This window comes from Scardinius erythrophthalmus, assembly GCF_964197995.2.
Source record: "Scardinius erythrophthalmus genome assembly, chromosome: 19".
NCBI classification, from domain to species: Eukaryota; Metazoa; Chordata; class Actinopteri; order Cypriniformes; family Leuciscidae; genus Scardinius; species Scardinius erythrophthalmus.
Window position 1 is genome coordinate 15,261,022 of NC_138239.1, and position 18,511 is coordinate 15,279,532.

Here is an 18,511-nt window from a genome sequence, read left to right on the forward strand (position 1 = left end):
GATGGAGAGAGATAGAGATGGAGAGAGAGAGAGAGAGAGAGAGAGAGAGAGAGAGAGAGAGAGAGAGAGAGAGAGAGAGAGAGAGAGAGAGAGAGAGAGAGAGAGAGAGAGAGAGAGAGAGAGAGAGAGAGAGGATGTGACAAAGTAATGTGTGTCAGAAGCGGTAAATGCCAAAGATAGATAGAGGAAAGAAAATATTTAACCCTTTTTATTATTAAATTTTTTTAACAATTATATTTCATCATTCAGAAGTTATATTATTTACCTAACTAACATTTTCATTTTATCTTTGTGTACGTGTATTAAAGAAAAATGATTTTTTTTTTTTTTTTTTATAAATTCACAAAAAGAATTCACAATTTTAAAAAAGAAAAAACACCTGTCTGGGACTACGTTAAAACCTTCTCCTGATACTCTATTCTGTATATGTTTTTCTCTAACAAGAGCTTCTGCCCGTTCTGCCGACGATTGAAAAAAGAAAAAGGAATAAATTAAATATACCCATACCCATTTTCATCTTAATTGATTGTACAGCTTCAGAGTTCCGAGTTAGTCGTACCCACTATGGGTAGAATTTGCCGTCATTTGGCACGTGTCCTCATGCTGTCTGGCAATATTCAGAAAGGCAGCAAAAATCTGATTTTTAGCATATCCAGATTTTATCCAGATGAGTTTTTGAAAGTCTGGACAGCAAAAAAACACATGAAATCTGATTTTTTTAAAATCTGATTCAAACCACATATGGAGGAGGTTTGAAACGCAATTCCAATCAGATTTTTACAGCTCAGTCTGAACGCTCTGGCTGCTCGAATCGGATTTCAAACTGTCTTTTACGCAAAAACACTCTTAACTTTACAAGGCATCTACGAATGGAAACTTTTTGCCAGCATAGTCTATAGCTGCTTTGTACAAAGTTTGGTGAAGATCAGAAGAACAGCCAATAGGAGAAGTTTGGAAAGGATTAGGAAAGGATTTCAGACCATCCCACCAAGTTTGGTGTCTCTACTAAGAAAATATAATAATAATAATATGAAAACCGCAACAAATACAATAAGGTTGCAAATACAATACTGGACTCCTAAAAAAAGAACAAACAAATGAGAAAAAGAACACACACAAAAAACTACACAGAGCCAGAAAAGGAATGTCTGTTTCCGTCGGGTGGACACTTAAATGCTCATCCTGTCCCATTATGCTTTGCTGATTTCCCCTCTCAGTGTTCTCCTCCCTCACCATCAACTGAGCTAAAAATACAGTGGTGCTTTAAAACACGCAGGTTCTTCCTCTGACCCTGAACACTTCAGGCTGATATAAAAGAGGAAGTTATAATCAGAAGAAACAACAACCGAGTGGCGGACAGCGCAGAGTTTGTGGCAGGCCCCAGCGCTCCTCTTCCTTCACTGTAAATCCAGTTAGATCCCAGCAGACAGACAGGGATAGTAGAGCTCAGAGGAAAGCAGGTGGCAGCAGAAAAATCAGGGATCTTACCTTCGTGCTAATATCAGCAAACTCTCTCTCTACCCAGGTGATCTGTGACTTGAACTGTGTGTGGTGTTGGGAGGAAGAAGTGAACAGTAAGTGAACAGAACTTTTCTTTACACTCCTGTGCACTGATGAACCAGCTAAACATTCAAGACACATCTCTCCACCAAAGTTTTGATAGTGGACCCTAAGGGACCATGTCATACGAAAGCTTTCTGTGACACGAAAAGAAAGATTGTCAAATTTACCTTCCGCACCAGTGGGTTTAAGAGTGTCGGTGAGTTGAACTCGAGAACTAGATCAGTCAGGTTAGCAAATGAATTGTTCAGACCAGTTTGTGAAATGGATTGATTGAAAAGTTCACAATAAAAAGAAAGATTCGTTTAGATTTCAATTCGGCCTGTTTCTCACATGGGGGCTGTTTACACCTGGCCACTTCATGAGTTTTCTCAGATCGGGTAGCTATCTGATTTATCAAAACGATTCCATTTACACCTGGTCACATAAATGTGTTTTTGCACAACGGATTTAAATCCGATCTTCAATTCCAGCGCTATATGCAGATTTAACGGAGTGCACGTCACCGAAAGCAACAGATATAAGCTGCATTTTATTGATCATCAGCTAAAATTTCAAAATCAAAGACCGCAATAGGAGAGAGCGGCAACAGCCCTGGTAAGATCATTTAGTTTCTTTACTTATGATGATTGTGTGTTCAGTGTCTGTGACTTACTTTCGCTTTGATTTGCGATATTTTGCACGTTGGCTTAATGAATAGATGCTCAGCTTTTCATCTGCGGTGATGCGTGTTGCAGTAGCACCTCAAATCTGGCTACAACATTACATACAGTATAGCCTATAACACGCTCTCACACGTTTGTGGTTTCAACAACCAGATGCATTTACACTTGTCCAGTTTCGTCTGGAATGCGGCCCAGACCTCCTCCTGATGTGGTTTGAGCGATCGGATTCAAATCAGTCTCGAATGCGTTTCGGAGGACATTTACACCTGGTCTTTTCACAATCGGATAGCTATCCGATCACAGAATACGCATGAAGTGGCCAGGTGTAAACAGCCCAATAAAGCTATCATATGACTTCAGAAGACTTACATATAGTAATATAGCAAATGAGAATGAAGAGGGAGTCTTATGGACCTAATAGAAAAAAGTCAGTCAAAACAGATTTGGAACAACTTAACGTTAAATAAATGGCCAAATATGAATTTTTGTGTTAACTACCTCTTAAAAATCCTGTAGTGCAGAACTGAATATGGTCGTTCAGTGTTGAAACAAATTGTATCAGTCGAAACTTCCTGTTTCAGCAGAGGTTGAGAGAAAGAGAGAGAAACTTCTCTAATAATCTTTTTCTATAGTCAACAATGACCTTTAACACCTTTAAGCGCTATGCACTCTGAAACGCATTAGATCCTTCACTTTACTTTCACTCTGCTTCAAAATGACCAGTACCACAACACAAATGGCAAAAGGGAAAACAGATGCACAAATAGCACTTCCGCTGCGGTCATTAGACCAACATCTTATTTTGCAATAGCAGTGAGCACATCCATCTCTGTAAGCTCTCCAGTGCGTGCTAAACAAGATTCATGTTTTCGACAAGATTTTTTAACTAAACGATTAATATTAAAGAGAAACCACACAGGATTTAACACCCAATATATTTCTCGCGTCACTGAACAACCCACGAGGCTTCAGGCTGCAGCTTTTTGCTTCGTAAACCAGACGTTTCCTGTTGCAGAAATTTTCAAACCAAAGTTTGGTCACACAGAAAAGTTATACTGAAACAGCTTACAAATGAGGGATGCGCCCACAAAGAAAAAAAAACCTGTTAAAAAAAACACCTGTAGAATTTTAAACAAGAAAACTTCAAGCTGCAGTCAACACAAACACAACAGACCCTCTCACGCTCCCAACCACATCTGAAAGGAGCGGGTAACAGCAGGCGAGATTATGTTTCCTGTCCCTCTCATCTCATGTCAAACAAACCTCTCTACTCTACATCTCTCAATCCCCTCAGGTAAATGAAGAGTACACTTGCCTGTTGCATGCGTGGCTTGGTGCGAAAAATATGCCTCCACATCTCCACCCTGACCCATGTCACGGAGGACAGAGGCTGTCCGTCACAAAGCTCTCTGTCTCTCTCTCTCGCTCGCTCTCACACACAGACCTCTTGAGTCTTGAGAAATGGGGAAATGTCAAAAAACGCAAGGGTCATGTGTATTTAGACACGTCAACCTCACTCAATTCCTTTCTTCGTATTGACACAGACATGTTTCCACCCTCGACGGCTTTAGCTGAGGAAGGAGTCGGGCATATCCCCACCAACTTTTGCCATGACCAATACTGTCCACACCACTTGTACAATTTCGAGCATCTCCAATTGTTGAAGGGTTTTCATTTCATTTCTGAAGGTACGTTTACATGACAACGACTTTCTAAAAATGGAAAAGTTTTTTTTTACTTTCTACAGATGATGACATTATTAAAACGTTTTAAAAAACGTTTTTTTTAAAGTATTAAAAAGTTTAGGCAAAGTAAGATTTTTTTATGTTTTTGAAAGTAAAACTATTGTGAAATATTATTACAATCTAAAATAACTGTTTTCTATTTTACTAATATATATACCTAGCCAATTAAAGGTCCCATATTATGCCCCTTTTCACAAGATGTAAAATAAGTCTCTGATGTCCCCAGAGTGTGTCTGAAAAGTTTCAGCTCAAAATACCCAACAAATCATTTTTTACAGCATGTTCAAATTGTCATTTTTTGGGGCTCAGAAAAACGTGCTGTTTTAGTGTGTGCCCTTTAAATGCAAATAAGCTGCTGCTGGAAGGCACAGGGGGCGGAGCCTCACGAGCTCACGCTCAGTCTGTCAGGACAATTTCATCTCGGAATGATGATAATATCAGAAACTCTTAGTAACGGTGTTCAGTTCGAGTCGGACAATAATGCCTACAGAGTCAGAGTGCTGTATAGAGATGAAACAGGTATAGTTTAGTAGTTTAATTACGGTTATTATAACGTATTTGTCATCTGCTTGTATGTATCCATTATTTATTAATAGCCTACAAGTCTGCTGTCTGAATGATGATCAAACATATACTGATGAGTTTAATAAAGTTTATTGTACATCACACAAAAGATGAAGCGTCAGTTTTACTTCAGAAAATCACCGTAAGAGCTGAGTAAACACAGTAAATTATTAGAAGTGCGCAAGTACATAAACGAATTTCGGTAGAGTCGAGGGAGCATTCCTGTGGGCGGAGCCTCGGAGGTTAGTCAAAAACGGTTCAAGTGACGTCATTAAAGAAGGAAGTAGAGGGACGTAACGTTAGTCCAAACAGGCCGTTCGATGTAGTCAACTTCTGTTAAATAAAATATCTCGCTTGGCATTGAACTTTGAGCTTTATAATTTTACAGATATTATTTATAGGCCTACTCTAACAACAACATTACACACTAACTAAAGTTTGAAACATGGGATCACGAAGAACGGGACCTTTAAACGTAAGCATCATTAGCCTACTCCAGTCTTCAGTCACATGATCCTTCAAAAATCATTATAATATGTTGATAATATGCTGCTCATATTATAGGCTATATAAATATTTCTTATCACAGCTGAAAGTGGTCGTACTGCTTAGAAATTGTGAAAACAGTTTATTTCAGGTTTCTTCGATGAATAAGCAGTTCAAATTATATTTATATTTACAAAAAGATGCTCTCAACCTAATTAATATTCCGGCAAACTGAGAATAACGTGACCTCCCAACCACCACACGTATACACCTTCCCTACTCACCCGCAAGTTTAAAAAACAAAAACAAAATAACGCCCAAGCTCAAGCTGTCCGCACTGCCCAACAACACGCCCGGACAAACTTGACAACCGACTCTTCAATCAAAACCACCTGAATGCAACAGTCACAGCTCCGAGTGTTGCTAAGCAGCGAGCGCTGCGGAGTCTCTGCTCGAGAGCCGCGCGCGACTCGTCTCGTCTCTTTGTGTGGCTGGCCACCTGTTGCACTGGATTTACAGAACTGCTCATTTCTAACAAAAAGACGCGCGTGCAGCTGGTGTGTGTGAGCGGAAATGAGACGCACTGGTCACGCCAATAAATCTGGCAAAAGGGCTCGGAGAGGCTTAAAAAAAATAATTGGCAGACATGAAGTGGGACTGTTTGTGCCTCTTTGATAAGTGAAAGGTGTTTATGAATATGTATGCCACACTCATTAACTGAGCGAATAAACATGAGCTTCTAATAGTCTGGTTGAGTCAGTGGTAAGTGGCCGAGCACTTCATAGTTTAAGAGTCTCTGAGAGGCACGCATTGTTCTAGTCGTGTCTCTCTATTGAACGAGCGAATGCTGCAGTGCGGTTACTGGCCGCTAGAGGGCAGCGCGGATCTGTTCGATTAATTTCAAAAGGCTGTGTAATTTAAGCATCATTTGTAAATGTTTCAACATGTTTAATACGTAGGAGTCATACATTAACACATTTTTTTTTTTTTTACAGCAGCTCTTTTTTAAGAAGCATTTTTTGAATTACCTCAGAAATGTCACAGCACCACGATGCAAAACCAGACCAAACACAGATAACACAAGCACACTGATTTCAGAAGCCTTAAAAAGGTAACAATGCAAACATTAACACCGTAAGTCATCCCTTTAACTCCAAGTACTTGGATGAAGCCAACCTCTTAAGTGAACAGGCTTGTCTGACACAGAAACTGAAACATAATAGGCTGTTAAAATGCAAATAAATTCAGAGAGTTTGGAGTGAGTCATGGCAAGTCTGGAGGGGCTAAATATATGCTGTTTCTAACAGAAGTAGAGAGGAGATTCCTCAATTAGGTTATCTTCCTCCAAATATTGTTTTTGCTTTTTATGAACTGTGTACCTAAAGAAGTTGCAAATATTCAAGATTGGATGGAGGCTGAATTTGCCATTGAATTATCATATTGGTCAACCAATGATCAACCAATGAAATATTTATTGAAATATTTATCATAGCCTAATTGAGGAATCTCCTCTCTACTTCTGATTAGGACACAGTGTCTGGCAGTAGATCACGCTTCCACAAAAAAAATAAAAAAAATAATAAATAATAATTAATAATATAATATAATGAAAATAATAAACTTTCAACAAAACATTCAGTGAATTTAGACCGTTCTGATGAAAGGGTATATAGGCCTAGGGCGAGAAATACGTTTGAGAATGAATATTGAAATATGAAAAAAATATTTGCGTGGGGCATCCCTTGCCCAATTGCCCACATGGTTAATCGGCCTATGTCTCATATGCCCTTAAATGGTCAGTAAGGAAGCTTGGCTGTCCATCTAGTGAAAAAGTTTGGTACTACACCCAAATAAAATTTTACCGAAAACTCATTTTTTGAAACATCAACCTAAAACCTAAAAACTTTAGATTTGTGGCTTTACTTTTCTTGCAGTTTTAGAGTAAAATATATTTTGTAATATATATTTATAAAAATAATTATATTTTTACATTGTACATTTCATAAACTCAAAAATTTTCTGTTTCACTTTCATAATTTATTTCACTTCTAGCAAATGTCTTCTTTAAAACAAGAACAGCCATAAGTCTATGTTCCAAAGCATTCATGAATTACAACCATTTAAGTTTGGATAGTGATTTTCATGTCTATGCGAAAAGGGGGGAGGGGGTCTATAAGAGATATACATATAAATCCCCACCACAAATTCAATACCGTATTTATATATTTCTTCCAATATTTCACGTATTTAATACAATATAATAATCTTTTAGTTTCAATATGAATCATTGGAATAATGTGCACTAAATGATGGCTAGTATAATGTACATCACATTTTAATATTAGTATCTAGATATTTAAGGTGACACACCCTTTAGACTCATTTCAAGTACTTGAAGAACAGAGACTGAAAGAAAAGGACAATATGGGAAAACAGAAATTTTTCTTCAAGCAACAAAGTCCAGAATCATTTTTCATTTTCTCTTTGAGACATGGTTCATTTGATTGAGAGGAGGTGCAAAGGGTTTCAATCAGTTTAATTAGTGAATCAGTATTGCACCACTGCTGGCAATGACAGAAGCCCATTTGTAGAGTCTAGTGTCTGAGATTTGTGAATAAGTTACACACGGTCAGGTGTGAATGGAAGATTATGGTTGTGGGGGGTGTCAGAGAATAATGGGAGTCATCGTAGAGATGAGGACAAGCAGAGTAACCATGGAAACTGCTGTCAGGATGAAGACCGGTTTGAAGACAAGAGCCATGGGAGCATCAGAAGGCTCTATATAACGATATGGATGTATAGTAATTTACATGAATTACACACGTACACATTCAGTCTGTTTCCAACAGAACACATAGAACCAGAACAAGCTGGACTTAGTAAAGCTGGTTAGACTTGGTTGTAAGAATACATGTAACTGGTGTCCATACACCTGCGCAAAAGGAAAAACCAGATGACCTTAATACTTGCGTCACACACTGACTCTGGACACATGTTTGAAGATGTGACATGTTTTATGTGCATACAAAACCCAGAAAAAAAATGATAAACACGCACACACACTGAGATTATTGATGTCTATCAGCGCAAGAGCACAGTTGATTAATTCATAAAGCATGTTCTGTGGAGGCCTGTTCAACCCAGGACACCTTACACCACGTGTCACTCCCTCCTTTATACAGTTACATGTTTTTCTTCAGGGCACCAAATAACTGTCTGCTCCAGCTGGCTGGACAATTAAACAATAAAAGAAGACCAGGGCTCATGAATCATGAACCCTGTGGTACACAGGGAAGGAGACCATGGACTTTTATTTTAAATGGATGTCAATGGAGGAGAGGCTTCACTGAATAAACTGCTCTTGTGGGAAAACGGCTTATCTAATGAATCGACAGCCCAATCTTAAACATAAAAAGTCCCCCTGTAGTCAATCATTTTATCCCTTAAAACTCATATTTGATCACCAAAATGACATATTTAAACGTTTTTTCTTGTGAAAAGAAAATTCTTCATGCCTTAAAATAGCTTGAAATGTAACCCTATACCATCCCAGTGGGATCCCTGAAACCACTGGAATCATGAAATGTAATGAATTTAATTGTAGTAATAATTATTTGAGGTACTTTTTTTTTTCATTTACAGAAGCTACTATAGGAGTGTCCATGGTTTCAAATCGCAAAACTAGAGCTTCGAATACTGTTGTGGATAACGGAAGCCTTGGAGTCAAAATCAAAAAGGTTGAGAAACACTGCTTAAAAGGATGGACATTCTGTCATCATTTACTTAACCCTCAAGTCATTTCAAACTTTTATGAGTGTATGAGATTTACGCATGTGTGTGATGGCATACAGACAGATCAGTGTTGATTCTGTGACTCACTGCTATTGACTCTAGTTGAATCAACACAGCTAGCACAGCAAGTCATTGTTAACCTAGGCACAACCTTAAAGTAATCACCAATAATTCAAACAATATCTGGTGTGATTACACTCTCAGCATGTGGAACACACCTCAGCACAGATAGCAGCAATAAAGGGTAATGATTAATCCACTCAAAATCTTCAGCTATGACCAGGGTAATCTGAGTGTAGAAAACTGAAAGGGGAAGGGGAGCTGAATAAGACATCGCAAAGCAGAGGCACAGTGTTCTGTTCACGAAAAGGGCAGTAGTATAAGAGCTCAGGTAGAGTTAAACTGCTCCATGCTCACACCTGAAATGAGTGTCTGAAGGTCAGCCAGGAGCAGCGGCGTCTTGAGCAGTTAAACAACTGATGGATGTGAACTACAGAAGGGCACCTTCAAGCCTGACTGACTTCTGTAATTTCTCCAAGGCTGATGATAAATGGAACAGAGTTGTGTGTAATTTAAAACACTGCCGCAGTACAGTGTGTTTGTCACTTTAAAATGACAAGTAAACAGTGAGCGGTAGAGCCTGAGAGGAAATCTTAAAGGAACAGTTCACCCAAAAATTAAATGTCATCATTTACTCAAGCCTCAAGTCGTTTTGTGTTTCACAGAAGAAAGAAAGTCATACAGGTTTGGATTGACATGGGTCGTTGTTGACGCAAATGGACATTTTGTGAGACCTTGCATTTGTAACGCCATTTTCTATAAATACTAGAAGTGCATGGTGAAGTGCAACAATACTTTCTTCACAACAGAAATATTCAGAAAAAAATGCTACAATAAAAACCTGTCATTTGTCCATTAGGGGGTTTTGCGTTACATTTTCTGTTATTTAGTTAATGTTTATTGCAATATTTTATTGTATGTCATGTGTTTGGTTACACCCTTATGGTGTTTTATCTGTGTGTCTGAATGAGAATATGTTTTATGGACAGGCCACTTATGATGAACTCCATGTAGCATTTGATTGTGCCACCTGAGTGAATGTCAGTAAATTTCAATGTATTAAAAAAAAAAGATTTTGATAGTTCAAGTAAATTGGTATATCCTGTAATACCAGACACATTGTCACAGCGTTATATTTAATGTTGCATAAGGAATAGCTAAAATAACGAACAAAATTAATGAATCAAAAGGCATTTTTTATCAAATACTATGTATTCAGACATATTACTCTTTTGGCATACTGTTTTTTGCATACTATATAGTAGGGAAGTATTCGATTTCAGACGCAGTGTAGGATTTTTCTGCATGAGTGTTCTACCTCTGCCCTCTCTCCCATTGAAAATGACCTGGATACTCGCAGTAACCACGAACAGCATCAAACGACCCTAACGTGTCCCACGAAACAATATCTCAAAAATAAACATTTCCATACAGCATTCTGTTGACTGAACTGAACCTCTATGAGCTCAAGATGCACAGCAGGAATCCTTAAGCCTCTGAGTAGAGATCGGTTTGCTGTTTTTGTCCAATAATGACAGCAGGGTCACAAGAAAGTTCAACCTTCGGGCCAGACAGCTGTGGAAAAAAAAATATAGCTTCAACTCCTACAGATGTCTGAATCTATTTCTGCCTCCACACACCATCTGTCCCGCATGAATCTTCTGATCATGGAGCGCTGCAGCCAAAAAGAGATATAAACAGTCATCTAATATCTAACAGCACAACCTAATGAACAAAACAAGCCTCTCGCATTAAAAATCTGCATGTTTATTTTCTACAGAGTAGAAAACAAAACAATGACAGTTGCTAACAAAGCCATGTGATGAGCCAATTGGGATTATAACAGAATAACTAATCAAACAATAGATTCAACCAATAAATTCAAACCACTAAATTCATTAAACATCTTACTTTTAAAGATTTAAGACACGTTGGAGGTTCTACTAACTTAAATCTTGACTTAATCTAACCTTAACTAAAAAGTAATTTACAATAGTTTTTAACATCATTCTTTTTTTAGGAATTTAAATTCAAAAGTTTTGTCCATCTGAAGAAATAATTATAAAACACTTAAAGTAAAGTCAAGAATATTTCCAAAAACATTTCTTAAGTTAGAAAATAAGAAGTAAATAGAAGTTAAGAAAAGTTTTATTCTTAAGAATGTTTTATAAATCTGGCCTCAGGACTAGGGTTGCCACCTTTGATTTGTGAAAAACCGGGACACTCAGATGAAATTTGTTTTTGTTTAGTTTTTTTTTTTTTGGGGGGGGGGTCATTTTTGGCTAAATTTTTGCATTTGCTTAATGCAAAACTCTGGTGCTTCTTTGTTTTTGCATGATTTTCCAGCGCTGTTTTTCCTCCATATTTAACTGAAATTTTGGCAGGACACAAAACACAGGTAGCGGAGAACGGGTCTCCTTGGGTGAGTCCTTACCCATTCAGAAAAGTTTTCTCTTTTCGCCCAGTCTGTGTTGTAAATCTTTTTTTCTATGACACTGGTGGCTCATCCGATTTTGTTGTTTTATCCTCCTCATCCGTCTCTCCCCCCATTTCACAAAACTGAGTAAATAGAAAGTAAAAAAAAAAGCTAGCTATAGCAGCAACTGAACTCACACTGTTTTATCCTGGATGTGTGTGTATGTGTGCAACCGAGTAACAGCACAGACAGTTGCTAGGCGATAGGCGATAAGTTGAGCTACATTTTCACAAAAAAAATTGTGTCCCGGGAAATTTTCCGGGACTGTCGCTCAAAAAAAGAGAACAATCCCTTGAAAACCGGGACGGGTGGCAACGCTACTCAGGACTCAAATTCAATGAAGAAGAAAAATGAAAGTTATTTTACTGTAAAATTACAATGCTAATAGTTATGTAATATCTACATAATAACTCAGCCATAGTTGATTCGTCAGCTAAATGCCGGTACCAAGCACGGATAAATGGAGAGGGTTGGGGAAAGCAATGGTGAACTACTCTGTTAAAAATATTTTAAAAATACCAGAATACCTTACGGCAAGTTTTCAAAGTGCTTGCCAATATCAGATGAATCAATTAAAAGACCCGTGAATACCAGAAAGATCTGTATGTGTGTTTTATTGGCTACAGCAAAGCTTTTGACTGTGTTGAAAATGACAAGCTCTGGGTGGCTCTGCTTGACCTTGGCAGCCCAATTCATCTGATCAAGTTAATTAGATTGCTGTACACCAATCAGGAAGCAACGGTGCGGACACACTTCATGGTGAAACAGATTGGTTCAGGATCGTCAAGGGCGTGGTGTGAGGATAGGGGAAAGAACCACCAAAAATCTGAGACTTGCGGACGATACAACCTTGCTGGATGAAAGGGAAGAGAACCTGATACATTTAATCTTGAAAATCAAGAAAGTTAAAAAATGGGGCTGTACCTATAAAAAAACAGAGATCATTCGACAGCAAGTGGAGAAGTTAAATTTTAAATCAATGGCGAAGAAATTGCACCAGTTCAGGATTTCATCTTCCTTGGATCAAAAATTGACAGAGATGGAAAATCCACAGCTGAAATCAAACGCAGGGTCTCATTGGGCCATACTGCAGTGGTTCATATGAATAATATCTGGAAGAGCAAAGATATCACTCCAACTACCAAAAGCAAATTAGTCAGAACCATTACATTTCCCACGACGTTGCGTTAGACATTAAGAAAGCTAGATAGAAGGAAAATGTATGCATTCGAAATGTGGTGCTGGCAGAAACCGTTATAAACACCATGGATATAGCCAGGAAAACAAATAGAGAAGTACTGGATCGAATACAACCAGGGATGTCACTAGAAGCTGGAATCACTAGACTACAGCTGACTTATTCTGGCCATGTTATGCGTGAAAACTCACTAGAGAAGTCAGTAATTTTGGGAATGGTCAGTGGAATCAGAAGAAGGGCATGGCAAATAACTCACTGACGCCACACCATCAAAATGGATACCAATATGAACATCAAACAGTTGAAAGAAGCAGTACTCAACAGGATGGCATCGAGAATGCTTGTCCATAAGGTCGGCGAGGGTTGGGCTCGGATACGACTGAATGGATAGATCATCATCATCAATATTTACATAATCTTCATTTTCAAACACTATCCCATTAGGCTTTTATTTTGAAGTGTTGCTGGCAAATAAATAAATGCACTGCGGTATCAGAGTGAAGGCACTGTACTGTATGTACACAGCATCTGGAACGGCTTGATTCGGAGACCCTGAAATACTGTATTAAAAAATACACGTGTAAATGACAAGCTTCACTCTGAAACCAGTAGCACATATACAGTATTTACTTCATTATTTCTGGCTGAAGCTGCGAAACTGCTCTTTTAACGGGAGTCATAGATCATGACCAGATGGTTTCAATCCCTGGCCTGCAAACTTGACCAGACCATCAGCAGTTATGGTAGATCAGACAGATTAAATGGATAATCAACATGAAATCTATTTAAGGTCTATTAGTTTAAAACCACTGCAAGCTGAGCCATCATAAGCTGATGAGGCTGCAAGTGTTTCTCCCCCAGCAGTAGTCCAGCTGAAGACAAATTTATACAAAAAATCTTAGCATAAACAAATTAATATTTTATCAAGAATATATATCCACAGCTGTGACACTGAGTCATGTAAAACTAACAACACAGAAAAAACCTTAAAGAGAATATTTAAACAGTGCAAGAGGCTGTGTGAGGGAAAAAATATAACTAGGCTACTGGAGAGAGAGCGCAGGGTGGGGGAGGGGGGTGGACTTTCTTTTGCTACTGTATGTGGACATCAATAGCTGGAAGATTCTCTTTATTTTACTGTGAATCACCACAAATGGTGAACAATAGTCACTGCAAAAAGGTACACACAAACACTTTTCTCTCCTTCACACATTTGAAAGAGATTGTATTACCCCCATTTTTATTCAAATGTAGAAAAATAATTTATTATGAGATGCTGGTGAATGAAGCATTGAACACTAGATGTTTCCTGTTAGTGATCTTCATGCAAGTGATGTTGAACGTCTAAAGAATGAGTACTCAAAGCATTAAAAGCAGACACCTGCAAGGTTTCTTTGATATGTATTCAGTAGACAGCTGTTTTATCTACAGTGATTTAAACTTCAAAAGTTTGGGGTCAGACAAATTTTTTTTTTTAACAAAATTAATACTTCTATTCAGCAAGAATACATCCAATTCAACAAAAGTAACAGTTTTTTTTAAACACTTTACACTGTTACCAAAAACCACCTTGATTACAAATAAATGCTGTTCGTTTGAAATTCATCTTCAAAGTATCTTGGAAAAAATGTATTATGGTATCCGCAAAAAATATTAAGAAGCACTGATTTCAACACTGATAATAATAAGAAATGTTTCTTATCAGCAAATCAACACATTAGAATATTTCTGAAGAATCATGTGACTGAAGATTGGAGTAATTCAGCTTTGCATCACAGGAATAAACTACATTTTAAAATATATGAATGGAAATTAGAAATATTATATTTCACAATATTGCTGTTTTTACTTTACTTTTGATCAAATAAATGCAGCCTCTGCGAGCATAGGAGACTTCTTTCAAAAATAATATATATATATATATATATATATATATATATATATATATAAGAAAAAAATTTGTGTTCACAAACAAAAGGTTAACATTACACATAAAACATTCATACACAATCACATACCACCATAAACAACCAGATTACTGTAACATAATATGCCACAAACTAGATGTAGCTCATTTTCCCTCTAGCTATCTGTCTCCAACTCCTTCCCTCTCGATATCAACTGTTAAAAAAAACACGAAGAAAATGTGCTAAAATGAGAAAAAAAGTGTTAATGATAGCAAGAGTAAGAAATCTGTTTGAACAGGCATCGGCTTAGTTCACTCAAGTATTCTGCACTGCAGTCAGACACATTAACTGAAGCTCACGCAGCACAGAACACACTGGCGTGATGTCACACAAGATGATGTCATCCTGCTGGGAGAAAGGGAGAAATCCTCGCTCCACGCTGACGACATGGGCAAAATGTGCCAGCAATTTGCTGCAGTGCACAAGAGGGGAAAAGATGCCAGTCTATTAAAAGAACCAACTCCAAAGAGTGAGACACGGATGGTTCAAATAACCTGACAGACTGAGAAAGAACAGGAAAAAAACATACATAAGAGTAAAGAGCAGGTCATATTTTCCCTGTGTTTGCAATGCTGAGTAAGACCACAGAAGTCTCTTGTGCCGAAACATGTCTGAAATGACTCACATGTGCAGGTGTCAGCACAGCACTTCTGGCGTCCTGGATCAGCAACAATATGAATGGACACCGAGCCAAGCCACACAAGGCAAGAAAACAAGCTAGTGCAAGTATATACTAGATGGGTATTTCCTCAACTACAGTCCCTTTTAGACCTGTGTACTTGGTGCAATTTTAAGTTCAAGTAAACATTTCTACACTCTGCTGTGTGTGTGTTCATGTGTTTTGAAGGAGGCGTGGCTTTGGAAAGCGCTCTGAAGGGAGGGTGGGATCTTATGCTTTCAAAGCTTAGCTTGCTAAGTCATGTGACAATCATGTGACACTGAAGACTGGATTAAAGGCCGCTGAAAATTCTGCTTTAAATCAAATGAATAAATTAAAAATAATATTTCACAATATAGGCCTAATAGTTTTCACTGTATTTTTGAATATAAATGCAGCCTTGGTGAACATACACTTCTTTCAAAAACATTAAAAATGATTAATAATTGCATAATAGCCTAGTTAATTAATAGCAGTAATTAGCATCTAAATTCATATGCCACCTCGTGCAACATTAAGAGGTCTGAGTAAATTTGATGTGTCAGGGTAAAGATGACATTAGACACACAGTTACATTTTAGTTGTCCATAGATTAGAAGGTAGAAATAAAACATGAAAAAACCTACTTAAACTCGACTGGTTAATAGAGGTTACCGCCCTGTCTAAAAGCTGGAAATCTGTACCTGATGACATCTCTCTACTGTTCAAATCCTTTATTTTCATCTTTAAGTCCCATTAAAGACCAAATACAGTTCTGTTCATGTCTTTCCTTGTCTCAAATTGTCTTTTGGAGTGAGACCTGTGTGTTCGCTGTCCTTGGAGGCAACTGATGATGCTGGAATGTAAAATATCTCCTCCCAAAGGCAAGTCCGAGCAGGATACACGCTCAGATTCCGTTAAACAGAGCATGATCACATACAGTACACACACAGACTGTCCTGGAGTCACAGCTCAGGATATGAACACAGACTGCTTGGAGGTCTTTTCAAAGTGGATCATAATTGCAGCAGGAACACACACACACACTTGCACACACAGACACACACGCTCTGTTGTTAGGATGGCAGGCGATTTGTCATTTTCAAGAGAGCGATTACTAAGACTGAGTGAGCAAGTGTGACCTGTGCTCACAGTGAACATTCAAACACACACAGAGCATTAACTTACTCTACTGAACCCCGGCTTGCCTGCCTTGTCACCATGGTTACACATCACCATGCTTACACAACATATACATACATCGTGTCAGATCCAAACCACAAATACATAAAATGCTCTGCTTACAAACCAGCTTGACTCTAATATATAGAGTCTATTGCTCTGTAATGTTCCTGTCCTCTTGAGTATTTGAGATTTTGAGACTTGAGTATTTTGCATTTTTCAAAAATTGCTTACTGTACCTTTAATGCAGAACCTAACGTTTAGGTTAAAAGTGAAAATTAAGTTGTCTGAGAACTTTTTTATCCCCAAATACCTCCCTGGGCTCCTTGAACTCCAGTTTGAACCCCCCTCCTAGTCCACACGTACAGTTTTTCCTCCTTCATTTTAAGAAAAATAAAATAAAAATCATGTCCACACAAGTGCAGTAAAAAAAAAATGCCCGTCCACATGAAAACGCAAAAACACACTATGAAGCACTGTCAAGAGCATGCCAAACCAACAGGTGTCGATATAACCAAAGCCCGTCTACGGAAAGCCTGTTCACTCCAACGCCCTATTAAGTCCTATTGGTTGTAGTTCCAATCAGAGTTCCACTGGGGGCGCTCGCCATGAGCGCAAAATGAATGGGAGTCATTGGGGCTAGACGGCTAAATTTGTTTCCCTCACCCGATTGCCGTTGAGAAATCTCAGATTTGATTGTAGGTTTTGCAAGTTCAACATGGGTTATAGATCGAAAGTTGAATGAACGAGTACTTATTTCTTTTCGATTTCTTACAGGTTGAGTTGTTGTTGCCCATAACAAGCTAGCATTCTGCTAATGACTTCAGCATTCTGACGTCATTTACATTTGAAAGACTTTTTAAAGCAAATAAGTGACTCTAAAAAATCTAACACCAAGCAATGTGTAATTTCTTTGCATCACCTTTCGAAAACAACATTCAAATTACTAGACAAAAAATTATATCCTAAGAAAAGTGGATTTTGAGCGGTATAGCTCCATAGACCTCCATTCATTCTGCACTCGTCATGTGAGCGCCCTCATATGGAACAAGAGTGGAACTGCAACCGGAAGTTTATTGAGTGGCACTTCTCCCCTCATTAGACTTTCTCTGATATAACCCTAACCGTAAAGCCATGTTGGCCAATCAGAAGCCTGAAAAAAAACGTTATTATCGGTTCTGGTACTAGGCTAACAACGTTGTCATAAGCAGTGATCTTTGTAGTATTGCATTCTGACACCTCTGTTCACCAATATAATGGGTGAACTGTGCATTTATCTGTATACATATTATAAGCACTGTTAGCATGGTTATTTAAGCAATATTTTGGCTACGTCCACCACATTGCACAGACTCGCCTCATGTAAACAAAGGAGATAACGGCGCACAGTCTGACGTCAAGCAAAGGAGATAATAGCGCGCACTCCGACGTCATAAGCCAAAATCTGCAGTTTCATTATCTACACAACAACAACTACATCCAGTTTCTAAAAATCTTCACCCTGACAGGAGTTTTCAAAAAAGTTTGGTTTCAGCGACCAGATACTACGTTTGCGCGTGGACGAACGGCCAAAAAATACCTGAGTTCGTGTGGACAGGGCCAAGGAAGTTAAGAAGAAAGTACCTTCAAAGATACTTGGCTGTGATGTTGCATCACATTTAATACTTGCTTTCAGTCAGGACAGACAAAATGCTCATCGTGTTAGATGGGGTGAAACCTGAAATTCCTGGCAAAGCCCTCTGACATCGGTCATGCAGATCATATTATATATGGATGTTTGAAATCCTGTGTGTTTCTGTTTCTTAGCTACTCAGACTAACATGTTTGTAGAATCCGTACTCTGCACTTTGTTTCACCTGAGGGGAGTGTTTATAGAGTAGGCTAACCTTAGTTCAAGAAATAACCGATTTTCCCCCTAATATGCCATAAAGACATCTCAATCCACAGAACATGTGGGGTTGTTAAATCATAGAGTAATCTCACAAATACACTCACTAAACTTTAAGTGGAGGCAGTTACCACAGGTGCTTGTGTGCCTTTACTTGTACGGTATCAACAGAAAACAAAAGATGTGTCAGTTCACCTAAGTTTCTTGTAGAGTGTTTACATGCACTATAATTTACATCAATCGAAATAAATTCAAACCGACTTTAGATTCCATAAGATCGGACTATATTAA

General features: G+C 38.2%; 1 protein-coding gene across 7 annotated transcripts in view; it reads right to left on the reverse strand.

Moving 5' to 3' along the window:
• The window catches only part of rps6ka1 (ribosomal protein S6 kinase a, polypeptide 1), a 56,574-nt gene that overhangs the window by 15,727 nt on the left and 22,336 nt on the right, over positions 1–18,511 (reverse strand). For 2 of the 7 annotated variants that reach the window (XM_081347342.1, XM_081347341.1), the window contains exons 1-2: positions 3,541–3,680; positions 1,489–1,542 (exon numbers count right to left, since the gene is read on the reverse strand). The exons of 3 other annotated variants lie outside the window; for them this stretch is intronic. In XM_081347342.1, coding sequence (XP_081203468.1) covers positions 1,489–1,542; positions 3,541–3,582 — 96 coding nt within the window. In that variant the 5' untranslated portion in view covers positions 3,583–3,680. Of the gene's footprint in view, positions 1–1,488; positions 1,543–3,540; positions 3,700–18,511 lie in introns of those variants that run through there. 2 more of the 7 variants (XM_081347338.1, XM_081347336.1) reach the window with 2 other exon arrangements.